Here is an 18,137-nt window from a genome sequence, read left to right on the forward strand (position 1 = left end):
TTTTCACCTATAAATGTGCATATTTGATGAATTTCTTGCTTATCTTGATATTTCTATGATTCTTTTCCTGTTATTTCATTCTCATATAAAGAATCCTCCCATCTCTTCTTGCTTTTCTGACTAATAATACACATTTCAGATTGCCACAAGTGCTTCTAAATATTTACACCTCTTCTGCAGCCGAGCAGTCACTGTTGTTGTTGTTGTATTTGTTATTATTGCATCTGAACCAGCAGCAGCACCAGAGGACGTGGACGTGCTCTGGCAGCGGCTCAGGCTGAGCAGTAATTGCTGTGGAGTTGCGGCGTGTTGCATTGTTGGATGAGATGGATAAGTGGCTGACCTAGTCTCTGCGCTATAATTCCTCTGTGTGTCGCAATATGAAAGAGGCTTAAACCAGAGAGGAAGAATAGTGATTGTTCCTCTACTGTTGCTCTGCTGTCTCTCTCTCTCCGCTCTGCTTCTTATTGCTCCTCTCTCTCTCTTCCCCCCCCTCGGTGGCACCTGCTACATCTCCATCCATCCAGATTTCCACTGAAGGTGCCACTCACTCAGTGCGATCCATTACTATTAAGGCACGGATCCATTCAGGTTCACACAAGCGTTGGCAGGTTCATTTGCAGTCGTCATCTGGCTGATTTAAGACGCTGATCTCATGTGATGATGATGATGAGGCTTGGAGCTAAATGGCAGAGATACAAGAAAATATACACACACTGAATCATCATACCCTGCATCTTTCTCCCTGGTTATTATCTGCTGCTCTACTTCCTCTTGTGCTCTGTCTGTCTTCCCCACACACACACACACACACACACACACTCTGGCCTTTAGCGACGGTACCCAGGTGTGCTCTCAGTTTCTTGAAATGCATTTCGACACCTGTCAGTGTGTGTGACAGGTTCCTCTCTGTTGTCCCCTCCCCTACCTCGCTCCCTCCTCGAGCTTCAGCACATACATGTACAGTAACAGGCCCAGGACCAGGACTGGGGTTTTTTTTGCAGCAAAATACCAGTTGTCTTTTGAAACTCGATTCCACATGTTACATAGTAACACACAGTAGTGAAAGTTTAGAGATGAATGGCTGCATCTGGGAGCCCCTCAGGTTCTTTTGTGTCTATTTGTGGATTTTTATTTCCCGGCATGCAAAAAGACGTGGTCGTTGCTCTTCACCATGGTTGCATTAGCAATGACTTGAGCTTCAGTCAACTCAACACTCAGCCAAAGCTATGAGAGGAGAATTGTCCATAAGTGATATAGCTGAAGTCAGTTCACGTGACTCTTAAATAAATAGGCAAACAGGAAGTAAACAGATTTTTTACCTCACCAGAGTTTTGTTTACCTTCAGTCCAGTCGCCTCATGATGTCACATTGTCCTGCAATCGTTACAAGCAGGGCCGTTGTATAGGGGAGAAAGGTGATGATAATTCTAGGGGCCCAGCGACAAGTAGGGCCCACTAAAAACCCCATAGTCTAATCTTTGTATGACTGAATTATTCTGCTTAGACCCTGACTAATACTCATAGTAATGCTGCATTAGCATCAAAACTAAATAAAAGGCTGAATAAAAAAAATGATAATATGTACGTAGTCTAAGAAAAAAAGTGGAAAAGTGAGGGGGCAGGGGCCCACTTTAGTATTCTTTCAGGGGGGCCAGAATTTATAGCAACGGCCCTGGTTACAAGTGCCAATTGTTCAACAAAAGTGACACAGTCTCACTTTAAAGTGTCACTCTTTCTGCACCAGACTTACATGCTGATATGATCATCTTCTATCAGTTCTACCACCTTATTTGTGTCACTAATATAGCTTCATTTCTTTCTCCAACAGTCTACTGTCTGCATGGTGTTTCCATGATCAGCGTGCAGTCGGGTCAGACGACAGGCCTCTAGAAGTGTTTGGTCTCATTATCTGAGACAGATCCTAACTAAAGGGATGAAGCACACGCGAGACGCCGTTCTTCTTGCTCAGATCCTTCTGATTTCCTATGGTGGAAATATTAGCCAATCAGATTCAATGATTCCTTAATCGCATGGACAGAGCCCTTCAGGCAGAGAGAGAGAAAGAGAGAGGGAGAGCGAGAAAGAGACAGCGGAGGGAGAAAATGAAAGAATAAAAGCGAAGGAACGATGGGAGAGATGTTGTAAAATTAGCCACGCTGTCAGAGCAGTTTGCACTTGGCTTTACAGGGATTGTCATCAGCAGAGTCAGGGAAGCCCCCCTCGCTCTCTATCATCTCGCCTGCAGTAAGATTCAGGCTCTCTCTCTCTCCTCCCTCTCCCTCTCTCTCCTTCTCTCTCTGCCTGGGCTAACTCATTAGATGACAAACTGCCTGAGCTCCTACAGTGAATCTGGATAAAAACAGAATTCAGACAGTCAGGATCATCATGCAAAATTACCTGTGTGTGCTTGTGCATGCATGTGTGCGTGCATGTGCATGGCCCTTTGTTTGTTCCTGGTTGTCGACAATTGCATAAATGTGAGTCTCCACTCTGTGAGTCATGTTTCCAGTGTGTGGCAGATGTTGTGACTTATTCACCTGCTGCTTCTGAGCTTTGATCCCAAACTTTGTCAAGTAACAAGTGTAACGTGTGAATCCACACAGACCTAGACTGACATTTTTTGGAAAATGCACACATTTACAATTCTTGCTGAGACATAGATGGAAATATATAAATGTAACATGATCACTGAGGCTATCACTCAGGTCGGTTTTTCTGGTTTCCTGTAGATTATGGTGTACAAACATGCTGCTGCTGCTGATGGTGTTGTAGTTGACCGCATATTCTTATTATCTGATGTTTGGCAGCTGTGGCATGATAGTGAGATGTTACTCTTGTTCTTCATCATCTCTCCTGCAAGGTCACTTTACACATTACTTCCTCGTTTTTTTGTTTTACTATTGATGCTGTTTATCAAGCAATTTACACAGTATTATGTTATTTAACAACAGCAGCGTAAAGGTAGTTCAGTATCTACTTGTGTGATTCACTGTATCAATATGTGTGTCTTTCCCAGCATTAACAGTTTCTCCTACAGTCATGTGGGTATATTTACATATATTTACATTTTTGTTTGATTTGTATTTTTGGTCAGTTCAGTTTGATTTAGAGGATTATTTTTGTGCTATTTCAAAACAGAGAGTGAAAATATTATTTTATGGATATTCTCTTTCACTGCAGCTTCAGTAGCCTATAGCAGCCAAACTTATTCAAAATAATACAAATGCACTTTTATCCTTCATGTGGATACTGGAGAATTAGAATTTGGATAAAATAACAAATCTGTTCCCACCAATAGCAAAAAATGAAGGCGTCACTCCCCTTCTCTGCTGAGGCCAATCCCTGCCTGTCTCTATGGCAAAAGTCTGATACTCGTGGAAAAAAGAGAGAGAAAGAAACATAAAATCCATGAGTGTTCGGCTTTTTCCGGTCGGACTCGGACTCAGCCGAGAGCCCAGTGACTGTTAAACGCGCGACAGACACATCAGTCGGGTCTTGGCTTGTGCTTTCAGATTGTTTACATCCAATCAAACAAGTAGGCGAACCAAAAAAAAAAAGTAGCAGTGTGCTGACATGGACACCGCCAATCAGGTGCGTAACTAAAGCAAAGGAGAGATGATTCTGACTGATGTTGGTAGTTAGGAGCTAAATTGGTCAGTGTGTCGTTAATTGATGCCAGAAATGAGAATCCATTTATCCTCGTTGTGTCTTTGCAGCTCGCCTCTGCGGGGACGTTTCAAGTGCTGAAATTACCACTGGGATTTATCCGCGTTTTGGAGTGGGTGAGTTAATGCTACTTTGATGCAATAACTTCATCTTGCAGTGTAAATAGGCTGCATCAATTAATTATGTAATATAGGATGTGATATGTGTGCGTGTGTGTGTCTCTCTCTCTCCCTCTGTGTGTGTGTGTGTATTCCTAGATTGGGTTTTTGTTTTTTGATAAATTCCTGCATGTCTCTGGTTAAACTTCAAGTTTATCACATCTGCTCGGTTTTTGCGCCTTAATTCTGGTGTTTGCGTTACTTCCACCCGATGAGGGACCTTACCCGCAATCAGCCTGACTGAGATCCGTTTCACCGTGACTAAATGGCTCAAGTTTATGTAAGGTTTTGCAGCTCTGTGGGAACTAGATGTCAGTGGAAACCGCCGTGTAGCTTTTCAATTGATGCGTATTTTGGATGCGTTCGTGCCAAAAGAAAAAAACCTGCGCGTCTTTGCGTCAAGTCCACAGAAATTGCCCCATGTTACCCCAAATGGGATGATATAACAGGAGTCAACAATGAGAACGGGGTGTCCTAGCTCTGACTGAATCAAAGCTTTACTACCTCTGTGTGTCTGGCTGCCGTTTGTAGACTCTCGTGTTTATTGTACAGTGCAGAGAAGCCTCGAGGCAGAGAGAGATAAGTGATTTTCTTTGATGTGAGTTTAGAGAAATTACTGTAGCCATGAGGGTATTCAGCTTGTGTAGATTCAGTACAGTGTGTGTGTGTGTGTGTGTGTGTGTGTGTGTGTGTGTGTGTGTGTGTGTGTGTGTGTGTGTGTGTGTGTGTGTGTGTGTGTGTGTGTGTCTGTGTGTGTTTGAGCTTGTCTCTCTCACTTTCATAAATGCCATCAAATGTGCAGAGGATCCTCAAGCAGCAGTCCTCACTGCAGAAAAATGAAATGTAAAGCTTCTCTTTTTATTTTTATTTTCACATGCAATGGGAGTGAGCCTCATTCAAACTCACTTTTTGATCAGACACATGAGGTTTCAGATAGTGAGATAGTGCAGATGAGTGAGGTGCATCTGTTTTGGCTGTTTGCGTGTGTGTGTGTAAGACCACATTCGCTGTTAAGAACAAGCAGATGATCCAAAGCACCATCTGTATGATGAAAACTCTGTCGTAGCTCCCTCTGTGTGTTGACATGTCGTGTGTGTGTGTGTTTGATGGTGGAGGGCAGCATGTGTGATTGTGTGAGCATGACTGCACACCGTCCCTGTGACATCCAGTGACGTATTGATCTGGTAAAGCTCACTAAGATGGACTCATACAAACATGATCTTGCTCAAGCTACAGTTAATTTCACACACACATGCACACACACACACACACACAAGCATCACGAGGGCAGGCTACCTCCACGTCGTCACAGCACTGTTATAAATGTGACCTTTTCTGTGCAGCATCTTTTGTTTTGTTTTTTTTCTCCCTGCATGCGCATCTTAAAAGAGGGAAACGTTTCTAATGTCTCTGCTGCTCAGCGGACTCATAAAAATGCAAACAATTCAAATTATGACCCAGCTATTCTGATGTATTCTGCAGCATAGTGGTGTAGTTGTGGTCAGGCTGTTGCTGTCTATAACCACGGAGGAGAAGAATCTCTCACCTTCTCTACATCTGAATAATGTTGCGATACTATTTGCCTCATTGTGGCACCACATTAGTCCTGACTCTAGGTCAGATTCTTGGGGAAACCTCAGGAGACTCAACAACTCTGATTTTCAAAGTACGCTACACTGGAAAATTAGAGTTGTTGTTTTTTTTTTGTTTTGTTTTTTTCAACTCATCAGAGTATTTAAAGCAGAAGTAAGTGGTCCGGTCGTTTTCGCTAATGCTGCGTTCCAGGCAGGCTTTTGAAATCGTAAATTACAGCTTCAAGTCACAACTTACGACTTTGTAGCGTTCCAGGCAACCCACTCGTGTTTTTCCGACCTGTTTTACCGGTGAAAGTCACTATAACGGCCACTCGTAACTTCCGACCGGTGAAGTCGTACCAGATCGAACTGGTCGGAAAAATACGAGTTTCCTTGAACGCACCATAACAGTCCTCGTCCCTACGTCGCCACATTCACAGCGTCCCTTGGCTGCACACACAGCCCTGCATGCCGTTCTCTCTCCTCATTGGATAAAAACTGTAGGATACGATAAATGTTTTCTCCTCGACTCAGAGCAGAGTGACTGACAGACCCGTGTTTCAGACCAAACACTCTATGTAAGTGATTGCTGTCGGAAGATATAACTATTTAAGACTTATATTAACACAAATATATCACTTACTTCTGCTTTAATTTGACTATGTTTGGAGTCCTGGCTTTAAAACTTCAGAGCTACAAGTCTCCTCTTCCTGTTCATGGAGCTACTTCACTAACAAATCAATGTAAATCCTCAAATAATTGAAACAAGGATCTGAAAAGAAAAAGGAAAAAAAAAGACACAGATTAACAAAAACTATGTAATTTAAAGAGAAAACAAAATAAAAACCAACTAAATAGCCCAGAAATGTGGAAGCTTTACACGTCCTTGCGGTCTGAGGTCCCGGCTGAATGTGAGGAGAGAGGTGCCTGCGGGGACAGTCTCCCACTGTCCCTCACCAAAAAAGTGACATTCAGCTGGGACACGATGCCTCTCAAACAGCAGCGTCAGACTCCGGAGGAAACAGAGATAATGAGCTGAGTAGCATCACAGACAGCTGCTGTCGGTCAAACCCACCTGGTTCTCTTCAAGCTGACCGACACATTTTCCTGCAGAACAACATTCATGAGGGGAAACATTTTTACCCGTGCTGTCATGCATGCATATTCAGTATGTATGTAGTTATGTAATTCTCTTCCTGACCGCTGGCCTCTTGCAGCCTTGTAATGTATATATTCATTCAAGATGGCCCCTTTTTAGACTATAATTCAAACAGTGGCCTCCTGCCATCCTGCAAATCCAAGCAGTCGACCTAAGACTGACATAGCAGACACTTGTGAAGAGCCTGTGCATCCGTGAAAACAATGTTTTCTGTATGTGTGACAGTATCTACAGCCAGGCCTGCCCTGCAGCAAATCTCTTTGCACATTACAACACCAGTAAAAAACACATGTCTGTCAGTTTGCTTTGTTTTCATGCCTCAAGGCCGTACAGGCTTTTGTTCTGATTGACATTTACTTTGCTAATGACTATGAACCCTTGACTATCTGGCTGATTGGTCATGTGGACAAACAGAAGGTTGTTTAAAGGTTGTTTTAACTTAAGTCAAGATGTTGCTGTGGCCTAGTAGGTCTCCTGCACCTTCCATCAGGACTGTGTCTGCATATGGAGTGTGTGTGTGTGCATGTGTGCACGCGTGTATGCAATCAGCTCTTGGCCTGTTTGGCACACTGTCAGCGGCTGGCATATTCTGCTCCAAACAGCTGTAAGGTCCCCTCCTCTCCACCATGGACCAAGTCATGCAGAAGCTGTCCTTTGAGATGTGCCCAAACTCTTCACTGCATGTGTGCACGTTTGTGTGTGTATGTGTGTGTGTGTGTGCATACGAGAGAGATATGGAAGGAGAAAGAGAGCAAAATTCTACAGTTGATTGAGCACATGATGCAAATAATACACATGCATTTGTTATGCGCTGAAGCATGGTTGGTCATGGCTGTTGTATCATCGCACACACTGCAGATTTACGAGTACTGTAACGACTCTGTACTGTGCTGTACTGTAGCAAATACTCAGGCTGATGAGTCACAGAGAATGAGTCCCATCATGAGTCGGATTTATGAATAAAGATCCGCTTCTCTGCCAAAACCGCGGACTTGACCGACTGTCCTGTGATGTCATCCTCAGCACCTTACTGTACGCTGCTTCAGTTTGCCTCTGGGTTGTGTTTGTGTGTGTGTCACATAGATCTGTGCCACATTAGAAGATTGGTTTCAGCTATAGCTTGGACCTGACCAGAAGATGTAGTCAAAGACATGTAAAAAAAAAAAATGTTCGGGCTGAGTCCCGCCCCCACCAGTTACTGTTACTATGCCTGTCAAGGTCTTTATTCACAGACAGATTGAAAGAAAAATTAATACATATTTGAATGCGGATAATTCGTTTTGATGGGAACACTCCTATATAGGGTCTTATGCATATGATGGTTATATACATAATTTAAAGACAACAAAAAGATTTGTTTAGATAGATTGGATCTAGTTTCTGGTTGGACTTGTTTGGCTCTGTTGCTTCCCCTGGTTGAATACAACGAACATCACTGTCAGTAGACTCAAGTTTATTCAGATTAATTCAGTAACAGCTTCAATGAGACTTTAAATTGTTGGTTAACAGGATCTCTCGAAGTCACTCTCTGTACTCTGCTAAAGATAAAAGACAAGACACATCATTCTGTTAAATCTCTCTATAGGACTGCCAGGTAGTTGCAGTTAAATCAGAGCGGCATCTCTTTTCTAGAGAGATAATCAGCTGATAGTGGCGCTTCAGTCCCAGACAGTTTCACTTTTCATGCAGGTTGAATCAGCATTTTCACCCCTCAGCTCTGAATCAGGGCACCAGGTAGTTTGTTAGAGCAGGTAATAGTCCCCTATGTTATAACTGTTATTTTAATGTACAAACAGTCAACATTAGATAATTCTCTCCCTCTGCTGCATTATGTTCTCAGTTAGGTGCTAATGGTGGTGAATCTATTAGACCAGATCTTAATTAATGCTCATGTTGATTGATTAGGTTGCTGCTACGTAAATGGTCAGACAGGAGCAGGAGTCAAAGCTCCCATACATTGTGTTCGGCCATTGAGAGTGATACCTGTTACTATATTCATCTGAAGAAAGCATGAAATGTTTCTCTGATTAATGCAGATGTCTCCCATGTATCAGAGGGAAAATTAGTGTTGGTGTAGATGAAATGAATAATATTGCAAAACTGAATGAGACGGTTATTATGCAAATACAACAAAGCCTCGAGTGAGTAAGACACTTTTGAATGCTGTGGGATTGGCAAAATTAGATGCATATCTTCTCTTTCTCTCACTCTCCCGCTCACTCCCCCCTTGCTTTTATGTGTCATATTTTGTGTTACTTCATCATCGACTCTGTTATAGAGAAGGTTTTGACAGATTTTTGCACGATATTCACCATGAATATTTCGCAGGGGAATAAGCGCACGCACACATAGCCTACACACACACCAAAGGGGCAAAACAAATGAAAAAAGGGAGATGCCGTGAGATTGGCGACAGCTGCTGACAGATATCACAGGAGACTTGACACATTGAAGATCTGTTTTTCAGCATGGAAATCCAACATTTTCCTTTTGACAAGAGGCCGTGAGGCTGGAGAAAACAGACACCTCTTAAATTCTTCAAAAATAAATGACCTCAAGCTCAGACTTTATATTTAAAAACAAACATGTCAGAGCTGTGAGGTCTGCTGAGGTCAGAGAGGTGAAGTTCAGATCCACAGTAAATCAGCATTTTTTCACCTATTTCACCTCTCTCACATATACTGTTCGTAAGTGTTAACGATTTAAATCACCCCACCCCCCAATGTGCTGATAAAGCTTTCAAATAGGCAATTTTTTTTTTTTTACCTAAAGGCAGGTCCCTCTTTTGTTCAACGTATCTGTCTGTAAGCTCATCGCCTCCTGCAGTGGTGTGATCTTAAAAGTGAGTTTGTTGGGTTTCATGGGCTGTGGGAGCTGATGAGCTCCTGGATGTGACGTGGCCTTTTCCTGAGCCGTCCGGTCGGAGCTCGACCTCTGTCTCCTGCTCAACCCTGAGATGATGGTCCTGCCATCTGTGACTCAGACAGAGAAAGGTTATCCTGTCCTCTCCTGGAGGACTGTCCGTTCAAACGAGACATCCCACACACCCACAGTACACTGAGGAGCGCAGGTGTGGAGACACAGAGAAGAATGTGTAGAAATGGAAATGTCACAAAGAGAAACTGACTTTATATAATTACACACAAAGATTATTATAATTGTCAATTGACTATAGTGTTAAAAGCATTTTTACAAAACAACACACCATTGAATGTAATTTACACTGGTTTCTTTCAAATGTTTTTCACTGATTTAAAAGTATTTTTTTAATTTAAGAGCGTGTGTTTCCTGCCTTTCGCCTTTTTCAGTAGCCTTTGGTCAAAGTTTCTGTTTTTATGAGTCTTGTGTAAACACCATGTCCCATACGCCCCAGACATTTGGTGGCTGAACGTCACAGCTTGATAAAACAGATGCTCACTGAACAAAGGCCAGTCTCAATGTGACATCTCTATTTGTTCCCTAACATCAAAGCATCGTAGCTCCCCATCATTCACACCTGACGCCAAACACTGCACTAACACGACCCCAAAACCCAAACCCAGCCCCTCACATGGATTTCTAACAGTCACTCTTAGCAATTACATCTAAGGATCTAACATTTAAACAGAAGGAAATTTCATCTTTGGCTGAAAATCCACGGTTTTGTCTTACATTTACAGTGGTGAGTGTCCCCGTTGGGCGACTTGGACCCGGTTCTACATAGGTCACCTGATTGAGTAGCCATGGAAACCCCCGTGGGGAGAAGAGGAGAGCAGCAAGAAGGGACACTGTTACAAAAATAAATGGAGATTTTCTGCTTGCTTGTGGTCAGTCAAGCTTACAGAGAGGGAGCGCAGAGAGACAGTGAAATCTGTGCAGGTCACAAAGCGCTCCCCGTGCAGGGAGGGATTAGCCGCTGCTAAATGAGCCTCTGATTCTGTTGTGTGTTGCTGCCTGCCACCAAAACCCAAAAGATCGCACAGCTCTCACATGACGGCTTGTGGATGTCATAATTTGTGTCAGTGGAATAGTTGGGTGATCTCTAACGAATGCATCAGCCAAGATCCATATCACTGAGGTCATATAATCAGGATGCACTGTGGTGACTGTAATTGGTGCAGCTGTGATGTGATGAACACCAGTCTGTCAGTCAGGGTGATCTCCTGCATCACTAGTGTGACAAAGTTCAGTGTAAATATTCATCTGGCCGCTCACACCACTCATGTTGTTTTTTTGTTTATTGTAAATCAAGTCGGCGTAAAATTGCTCATGTTTGTGCACTGGCGGACCGCAGCAGTGACACAGTCTCACAGCGAATGTGTGTATACATGTGTTTGTGTGTGTGGGTGTGTGCTGATTCCCCTGCGCAAATGTTCATCATGAACACTGTGAATAAAGATCTACCAAAAGCCTCCACTATAGGTCTGTAGGTGTGGCTAATGCTCCTGCCTGTGTGGAGAGAGGGAGATATTTTTACTCTATGTTCACACGTAGCCTACACATTGAACGCTCACATCGAGGTTCTTCTGAAACTCTCCAAACACACATGTGCCCACAGAGGGTACACACACACTCTGAAGCACACATTCAGCCATGCACACACAAACATGGAGATTAAAAAAAAGAATTGACATAGTGTATGAATATATGAATAACAGAGGCAAACAGACTGCAGATGTAATGTTTAGCTGCACATTCAGGTTCTACATTAGGGACATTTGTTTGATCGATTATGTCCTCTTATAGGCCATCACATATATGTCTTTTAATGATCATAATTGTTACCTTTGCATGTGCAAACTACCTCATAGAGATTTGGAAAACACTAGACATAAAACATATTATAGACGTTATGAGCCATCATTGTAAAGCAAAAGTCTTAGGATGATAGTGTAAGACAAAGGGCTCGTTTCTATATTTATCTTTGGTTTGATGTAGAGACAAGTGATTGAAATCATTTTTTTTAAGATGCAGTAACTGATGGCATCTTATTGGCAGTGCAAACTAGATGTGAACTAGATGTATCACCTTTTATGTTGATGACAAAATGCTAACAAACAGCTGCCTTTCTGCTAATGCAGCAGTTATGGAAACATATCAGTAATCCGTTGGTTTTCTGTCAGTCCAGTATTCAGCCTCCTCTTAGCTCTGGTTTTGGTCTCTACCGACCTGTGTTGGAGATGTCCGGCTCTTTAGCTTGTTGCTACTATGTCTGTCTGTTGTTGGTGCTGACCACCAAGATTTTAAAGAGCAAGTGTGTGTATAAAGACGGTTAGTGGAGGAAACATCTCAGAGCCTCAGTCAGACCCAGACTCAGGAGTTTTACTGTAACTTGCTAGCTCAACTGGCAGCGTCTGACACATTGTTAGTGGTTGTGCTGATGCAAACTCTCGCTCTCTGTACTGACAAGCTGTCAGTTGATTGGCCTGGTTCTTACATATGAAACTCTGGCTTCTCTGTGTCTTGAATTATATACATAAAAAAACATCATATAGACAAGTTAACAAGGTTAAAACCTTGCATTTCCCCAGAGGGGGGTGAATTTGAGGTATCATCTTAAAAAGGTCTTACATCTACTTCTCAGATACCTGACATCTGCTCACTATTCAAACCACACAAGTAGTTTTTAAAGCCGTTTGATTCTCAATCCGTCTCATCTATCGCTTTCTTTCTGTCTTCATAAAGAGTGTCCTAGATTTTTTTTATCCTCCCTGTCAGGCTGAGAGGAGGGCTGAACATCTGAGGCATTTTTCTCCTCCTCAGGCAGCCACTTGACAACACAACGATTCATATCTACTTGAATAGAGCAGGTGGACTGTGTGTGTGTGTGGCATCTATGAGGAGGTTTTGCAGAAATGTCAAGTGCAGCTCATCAGTGAATGCACCTTTTAGCTTGTCAGCCACTTATCGTGATCCTCACCTCAACATCTCTATCTCCTCAGCTGCTAATATCACGTCCTCTTGTTTAAGCAGCTCCTCTCTTTCCTCTTGTTATTCTATTTATTTAACAGCCAAAGATTCCTCATGCGCCACCACCACTCAAATATCCCGCCTTTGTGCCCACTTCACTCCCTCTGAATGGCTCATCATTTGTACTACAGCCCTGTTTGTTGTTTGTTTGTGCTGGACAGTAGGTCTGGTTCCTGGTGGTCAAGCCTGAAGTGTGTGAGGATCAGTTTTATAATCCTCACCCGGCCTCTGCTCTTCCTCTCTGACCACGACTCTGCTGCATCACGTTCCTCTCACACTCCGCTCATTTTAAAATCTGCAGAAAATTTCACGAGTTGCATTTTTTTTTCTCTTTCTTTTTTTTCTCTTTGATTGAGTGCAAATGTATTTTATTCTGATTTGAAAGCACATCATGATCTTCACAGCGGTTCCACGCTCCTCAATGCCATGTAGGTCAGTGGAGAAGAGGGCAAACAGGGAGAGGTTTCACAGCTCTGTTTTCATTCCTGTATACCCTGTATTTTCTCTCTCTCTCTCTCTCTCTCTCTCTCTCTCTCTCTCTCTCTCTCTCTCTCTCTCTCTTTGTGTATGTGTTTATGTCTCTCTGTCGTTTGCTTTCCCTCCCTCTCTCCCTCTCTCTATCTCTTGTTCCCCGAGGAGCCCAGCTGGGAGAGGCAGATAAACACACGGGGGCGCGGGGCTTAGCACCCACCCTCCCTCCACAATGCCACGCTCTCCTGTTCAAAGGGCCCAGCCAGAAATGAGAGGGGCTAAACCCGAGCCGAAAATCACAGGGAGAGGAGGCAGCTGCAGGAGGGAGAGAGAGAGTATACATATATACAGAGAGAGAGAGAGAGGGAATCGGAAAGAGAGTGATGTTTATCTGAGGCTGTTTGTGATAATTAGGAGGGAGTATGGTCACTTTTCCTTCACCATTTGTTTGTTCTGAAGAAGCACAAGCTACCGTCTTGTGTGTCCAGTATTTAGATCTTGTAGCTGCATATCTGAATTTGTTAAAACATGAGCACATTTTTGTGTGTTCATTCATGGCAAAGCAAAGCTAAACGGACTCAATCAAATCCTAAAATCATTTTAGTAGAGGAATCCCCCTGCAGAGATTCCTGCTGTGCACCTTGACACCCAGGTAAGCAGCATTCAGCCTCCACCTGAAGCTGCAGGAAAAGAGTGAAAAGTTAAGTGTTTTGGTTTATTATCCAGCGTTTGGCTCTGATCTGAGCTGACCTTCCCCACGCAGCCAAACCTAGCTTATAGTCTTTTGTGGCCTAGATTAGCCTCACAAAGCATCATCAAGTATTGTGCGACAATGCCCCTGTGTGCAGTTAACAATGTTCAACAGTGGATATCAACAGTCTTAATGTGAAGACTACAACTATAGCAAACATAGAAACACAGATAACGATGCCTTTTTTTTTTAAGGGTGAAATCTCTTTGTTTTTGTGCCTGTGGGTCAGGATTTATCAGCTGTGGCAATGCTCTGATGTGACAATCAAAGTGTCAACCGGTTCCCTCGAACAACGCACTTGTTTGACTCAGCATCATCTCCCTTCATGTGTTTAACTAACCTCAGTCCAAACTGTGAAGGCAGAGGAGGCTGCAGAGGCTCTGTCCTGCATTCATCAGAAAAAGAACAAGTACTCACTGCATGTGAATCTAACAAAATTTGACACACGGAGCAGTAAATCCAACAAATTGTGGGTCCGTTAAGTTAAAATCAATTTGTCATAATATGACTTAAGAAACCTCATGTTATACATCAGCTTAATTTTCATTGTCGTACGACCCATTAAACTTTACATTAAGAATTTGCCCACACCCTGGCACTTTTACTCCAAATAATATCCTGGCAACTTCAAATACATTATTTCTGCATTATTTTCCTTGCACTGCCTGTTCATGATGGGTTTAAACAATGGCACAACTCCAATGATGTTATAATTCAACAAGGGTTTGTAATTTTCCTTCTAAATAGTTGTAGAAATTAGCTCTGAACATTTGCCTGCAACAGTCAAAATAATGATGTACAAGTCATCTTACTGTAGGGCAATGAAAATGGACCAATTAAACCATTGAAAACTCATTAAACACGACTATTACATCTGTTACTATGATTTATTTTTTCCACATGAGTTCTTATTAAGAAATACATGTGTACACACTGGGAGCCAATTTCAGCCACATTCATATTTCTCTATTCTCCACGGTGAAGCACTAAACTCACTGAGTTTGTAACCAGCTGGAAATGCCCTGGAACTGCAGAGTAGCTGACGGCCTCTGTGGAGCTGGGTAATTTGGGTCATTTTTTTCAATCACACACACACACACACACACACACAAAAACGGCTGCACTTCATGTCATTAAAGCTGCTCATCACTTTTGGAGCAAAGTGGAGCAAGAAGAACTTATTATCCCTCTTCTGTTTGTCACGCGCAGCAGGCAGAGCTGCGGCAAACCTCTCTGCATACAGCTCCATAATTTTGTGTCTCTTTTGGCCACAGCACTGTGGGAGTGGGCAGCAGAGGCAACAACTTAATTACAGAAGGGGTAGAGTATGTAAGTGTAGGATGTGAGAGCCCATGTATTGTTAAATATACTTAATTTACTTGCATAATAAAATTCATGAATAGTGTTATGACAGCTTTGCCTGGGGCTCTTCTGTGTGGAGTTTGCATGTTCTCCCTCGGCCTGCGTGGGTTTGTTCAGCTTCTTCCCACAGACCAAAGACTGCATGTTTGATCACCGGCTTAATTTGCCAAGGTGTGAATGTGAGTGTGTGCACTACATTGTCTCCATATGTCGGCCCCCTATGACCCTACGTATAAGGAATATACTGTACATGTAGACATGAATAGTTAATTAAGTATCATTAAGTGCATTATTTAAAAATAGGAGTCGGAGAAGAGACAGTGACCAGACCAAGGGTTTATGATGGATTTGGTTTCACTATGATGTTAAAACACTTTAGATTGGATATATAATGTATTGTGCATGTGAATGCAGGGTTTTGCCAATCAATGAGCTGCTGCAGTATTGATTGAATGATGTGAATGTGTTTATTAGGATGTAATGGTTAAATCCTGGATGGACCCATGGTTTATTTATTTGAAAGTTGTGGTTGCTGATGATCACCTTGTTAAGAGAACATGGTCATTTTCACAGCAGACATCTGATTTTTTTCCCCTTTCATGTCTCTGTGCAGCTTTTTGCCATTTTTGCCTTTGCAACATGTGGGGGCTACTCGGGGCTGCTGCGGCTCAGCGTGGACTGCATGGAGAAGGGCAGCAGCAACCTCAGCTTGGGCATCGACTTTGGTTATCCTTTCCGGTAAGTGGGCTTCATTTATAGTGAGTCACAACATCTGATGGCAGCAGTGTGAACCAGTGTATTCACTGACACTTACAAAGCTCATGATGATTACAAGTCACACCAGTTTTTATGAATTTTCTGACAATGTTCACACTGTCTTTTTCCCTGCATGATGAATTTTTAACATGAAGACAGAGAAGCAATCTGGGCCAAATAGGCATAGAGCAGTTTTAAGGCTCAATACAGTTATTGAAGTAGTACTAGGATCACAACTTTTTACAGAGATGTCTTGAGATTTTTCTCTCACATAAAGCCTGATGTTCACAGGACTCCGGGACACCATGTGGGAAGTTGAGGAATTCAGAAATAATGTGTGAGGGACCATTTCTTTAAAAGCAAGCTGGTCTCTTGAAGTAATTAGTTGATTCGGTGATCACTGTAAAATAAATTAGATTAATCTTTGCTGTATTAAGGTTAATGCAGAAATAACAAAGATGGAAAATTTAGGGAGACCTAAGATAAACCTGGTTCCATCTGTGCTGCTAAAAACAAAACTTGTGGGAGGGCTCTTAAACGAAACATCAGAGTTTTATTATAAGACAATCTGTGCCCTAAATTTCAGTTGGAGAACTGAATTACAATGGATGTATTTCTATCAGTAAATATTTAAACAATCAATCTAACCCTAATTCCAATCTTTAACAACTGCAACTGTTTTCAATGGCCTGCATAGTGCTTAAGACAGTGACGAGGATTTGACACCTGTTTGTGTCCCAGGTTGTACCAGGAGTCCTTTGAAGCGCCCACGTGTGAGGGCATGGGGAGGGAGCGCATCTTCCTCATCGGAGACTATTCATCCTCCGCAGAGTTCTTCGTCACCATTGCCGTCTTTGCCTTCCTGTATTCCCTGGTGGCCACCGTCGTCTACATCTTCTTCCTGAACAAATACCATGAAAACAGCCGAGCCCCGCTCATTGTGAGTGTAGCAGCCACTGAGACCTTTTTGTATCATTGAACTCTTTTGTTCTTCTGTTTGACATCTTGTGTCCACACTGTCAGCAGAATCAAAAGGCCTCATAGTGAGCCACATGATCAAATATCTGTACAAAGCAAAAACCCCAAGCAGAGACAAGGTAATGTTTCTGTCATGTTTCTTACAATGCCTGTTTGTCTGTTTGTCTCCTCTTTTGTCTGTATCATCAGGACTTTGTGGTGACCGTGGTGTTCTCCTTCATGTGGCTGGTCAGCTCCTCTGCTTGGGCAAAGGCTCTGTCCGATGTGAAACTGGCCACTGATCCAGATGAGGTGCAGCTTCTCATCTCCGCCTGCAAAGTCCAGACCAACAAGTGTGGCTCTGTGCACGGATCGCGCTGGTCCGGACTCAACACCTCAGTGGTAAGTTTGCAGGACAATGCTGCAGACGCTGCAAAATGCATGAATAAATGAACTACAACAGGCCTAAACTGTTGAGTTGAATGAGTTTGAAGACACTGAAGCTGAGTTGAATGAAAAATAAACTTTAAAAACTGCATGTTTCATCAGTTCTGAATGATATAAGGATGATCTGATAAACTTGGGTGTGTTTCTCTGCTGTTTCTCATCTTTCTCTTCAGGCTTTTGGGTTTCTCAACTTTGTTCTATGGGCTGGAAACATCTGGTTTGTCTTTAAGGAGACCAGTTGGCATAAGGGTGGGTCAAGGTTGACAGGCGCGGCATCTGAGAAACAGGCCGGCACCTTCAACCAGCAGCCGTACAACCAGGGGAGCTTCGACCAATCGGGGAGCTCCATCAACCAGGGAAACCTCGGTCCGCCGTCTGAGTACAGTCAGGTGGGAGGGCCCACCTCGTACTCCAATCAAATGTAGCCGTGCCTTTCTGTCTTATGAGCGGCACTTCTGCATTTCAATCCAGGGCAATCAGGGGGTGAAGGCAGAGGAGGAAAGCTGAGTAAACGTTCCCTCTCTGCTCAGGTTGTCATCAATATTATGTGCAAAAAAAACAAAACAAACAAAAAAAAAGATGGTGTCAAAGGTGTCGGTGTACACCCACTGTAGATACAGGTATTGTTGGGTATTGTACAAAATGATTAGATATAGTCTTTTACTCCTTCTCTCTCAGAGGTGTTGTTTGCTGAATGTTGTATTTCTTGTGGTTTGAAACACATTAGTGACCGTTTCTCTCTCTGTGCGTGGTCATTGGCATAGACTGGATGTCTCTTTCAAACTGGTTTGAACTTTGTGGTGGAAGGAAAAAGTGCTCTATGTTTGTATAATTCTTCACGTTTTCAAGTGCATGATGTTGTATGTGTATGTGTGTTAATATGCA

At 42.8% G+C, this 18,137-nt stretch overlaps 1 protein-coding gene across 1 annotated transcript; it reads left to right on the forward strand.

Moving 5' to 3' along the window:
• Positions 1 to 3,575: 3,575 nt before the first annotated feature.
• synpra (synaptoporin a) lies at positions 3,576 to 17,677 on the forward strand (the record flags this gene model as incomplete). The annotated part of the gene is made up of 6 exons (XM_083971459.1): positions 3,576 to 3,593; positions 3,719 to 3,784; positions 15,706 to 15,830; positions 16,590 to 16,788; positions 17,016 to 17,207; positions 17,426 to 17,677. 6 exons carry the CDS (start codon positions 3,576 to 3,578, stop codon positions 17,675 to 17,677), a joined length of 852 nt encoding a protein of 283 aa, XP_083827585.1.
• Positions 17,678 to 18,137: the final 460 nt, after the last annotated feature.

This window comes from Trachurus trachurus (assembly GCF_905171665.1).
Source record: "Trachurus trachurus genome assembly, chromosome: 5".
In the NCBI taxonomy this organism is placed as follows: domain Eukaryota; kingdom Metazoa; phylum Chordata; class Actinopteri; order Carangiformes; family Carangidae; genus Trachurus; species Trachurus trachurus.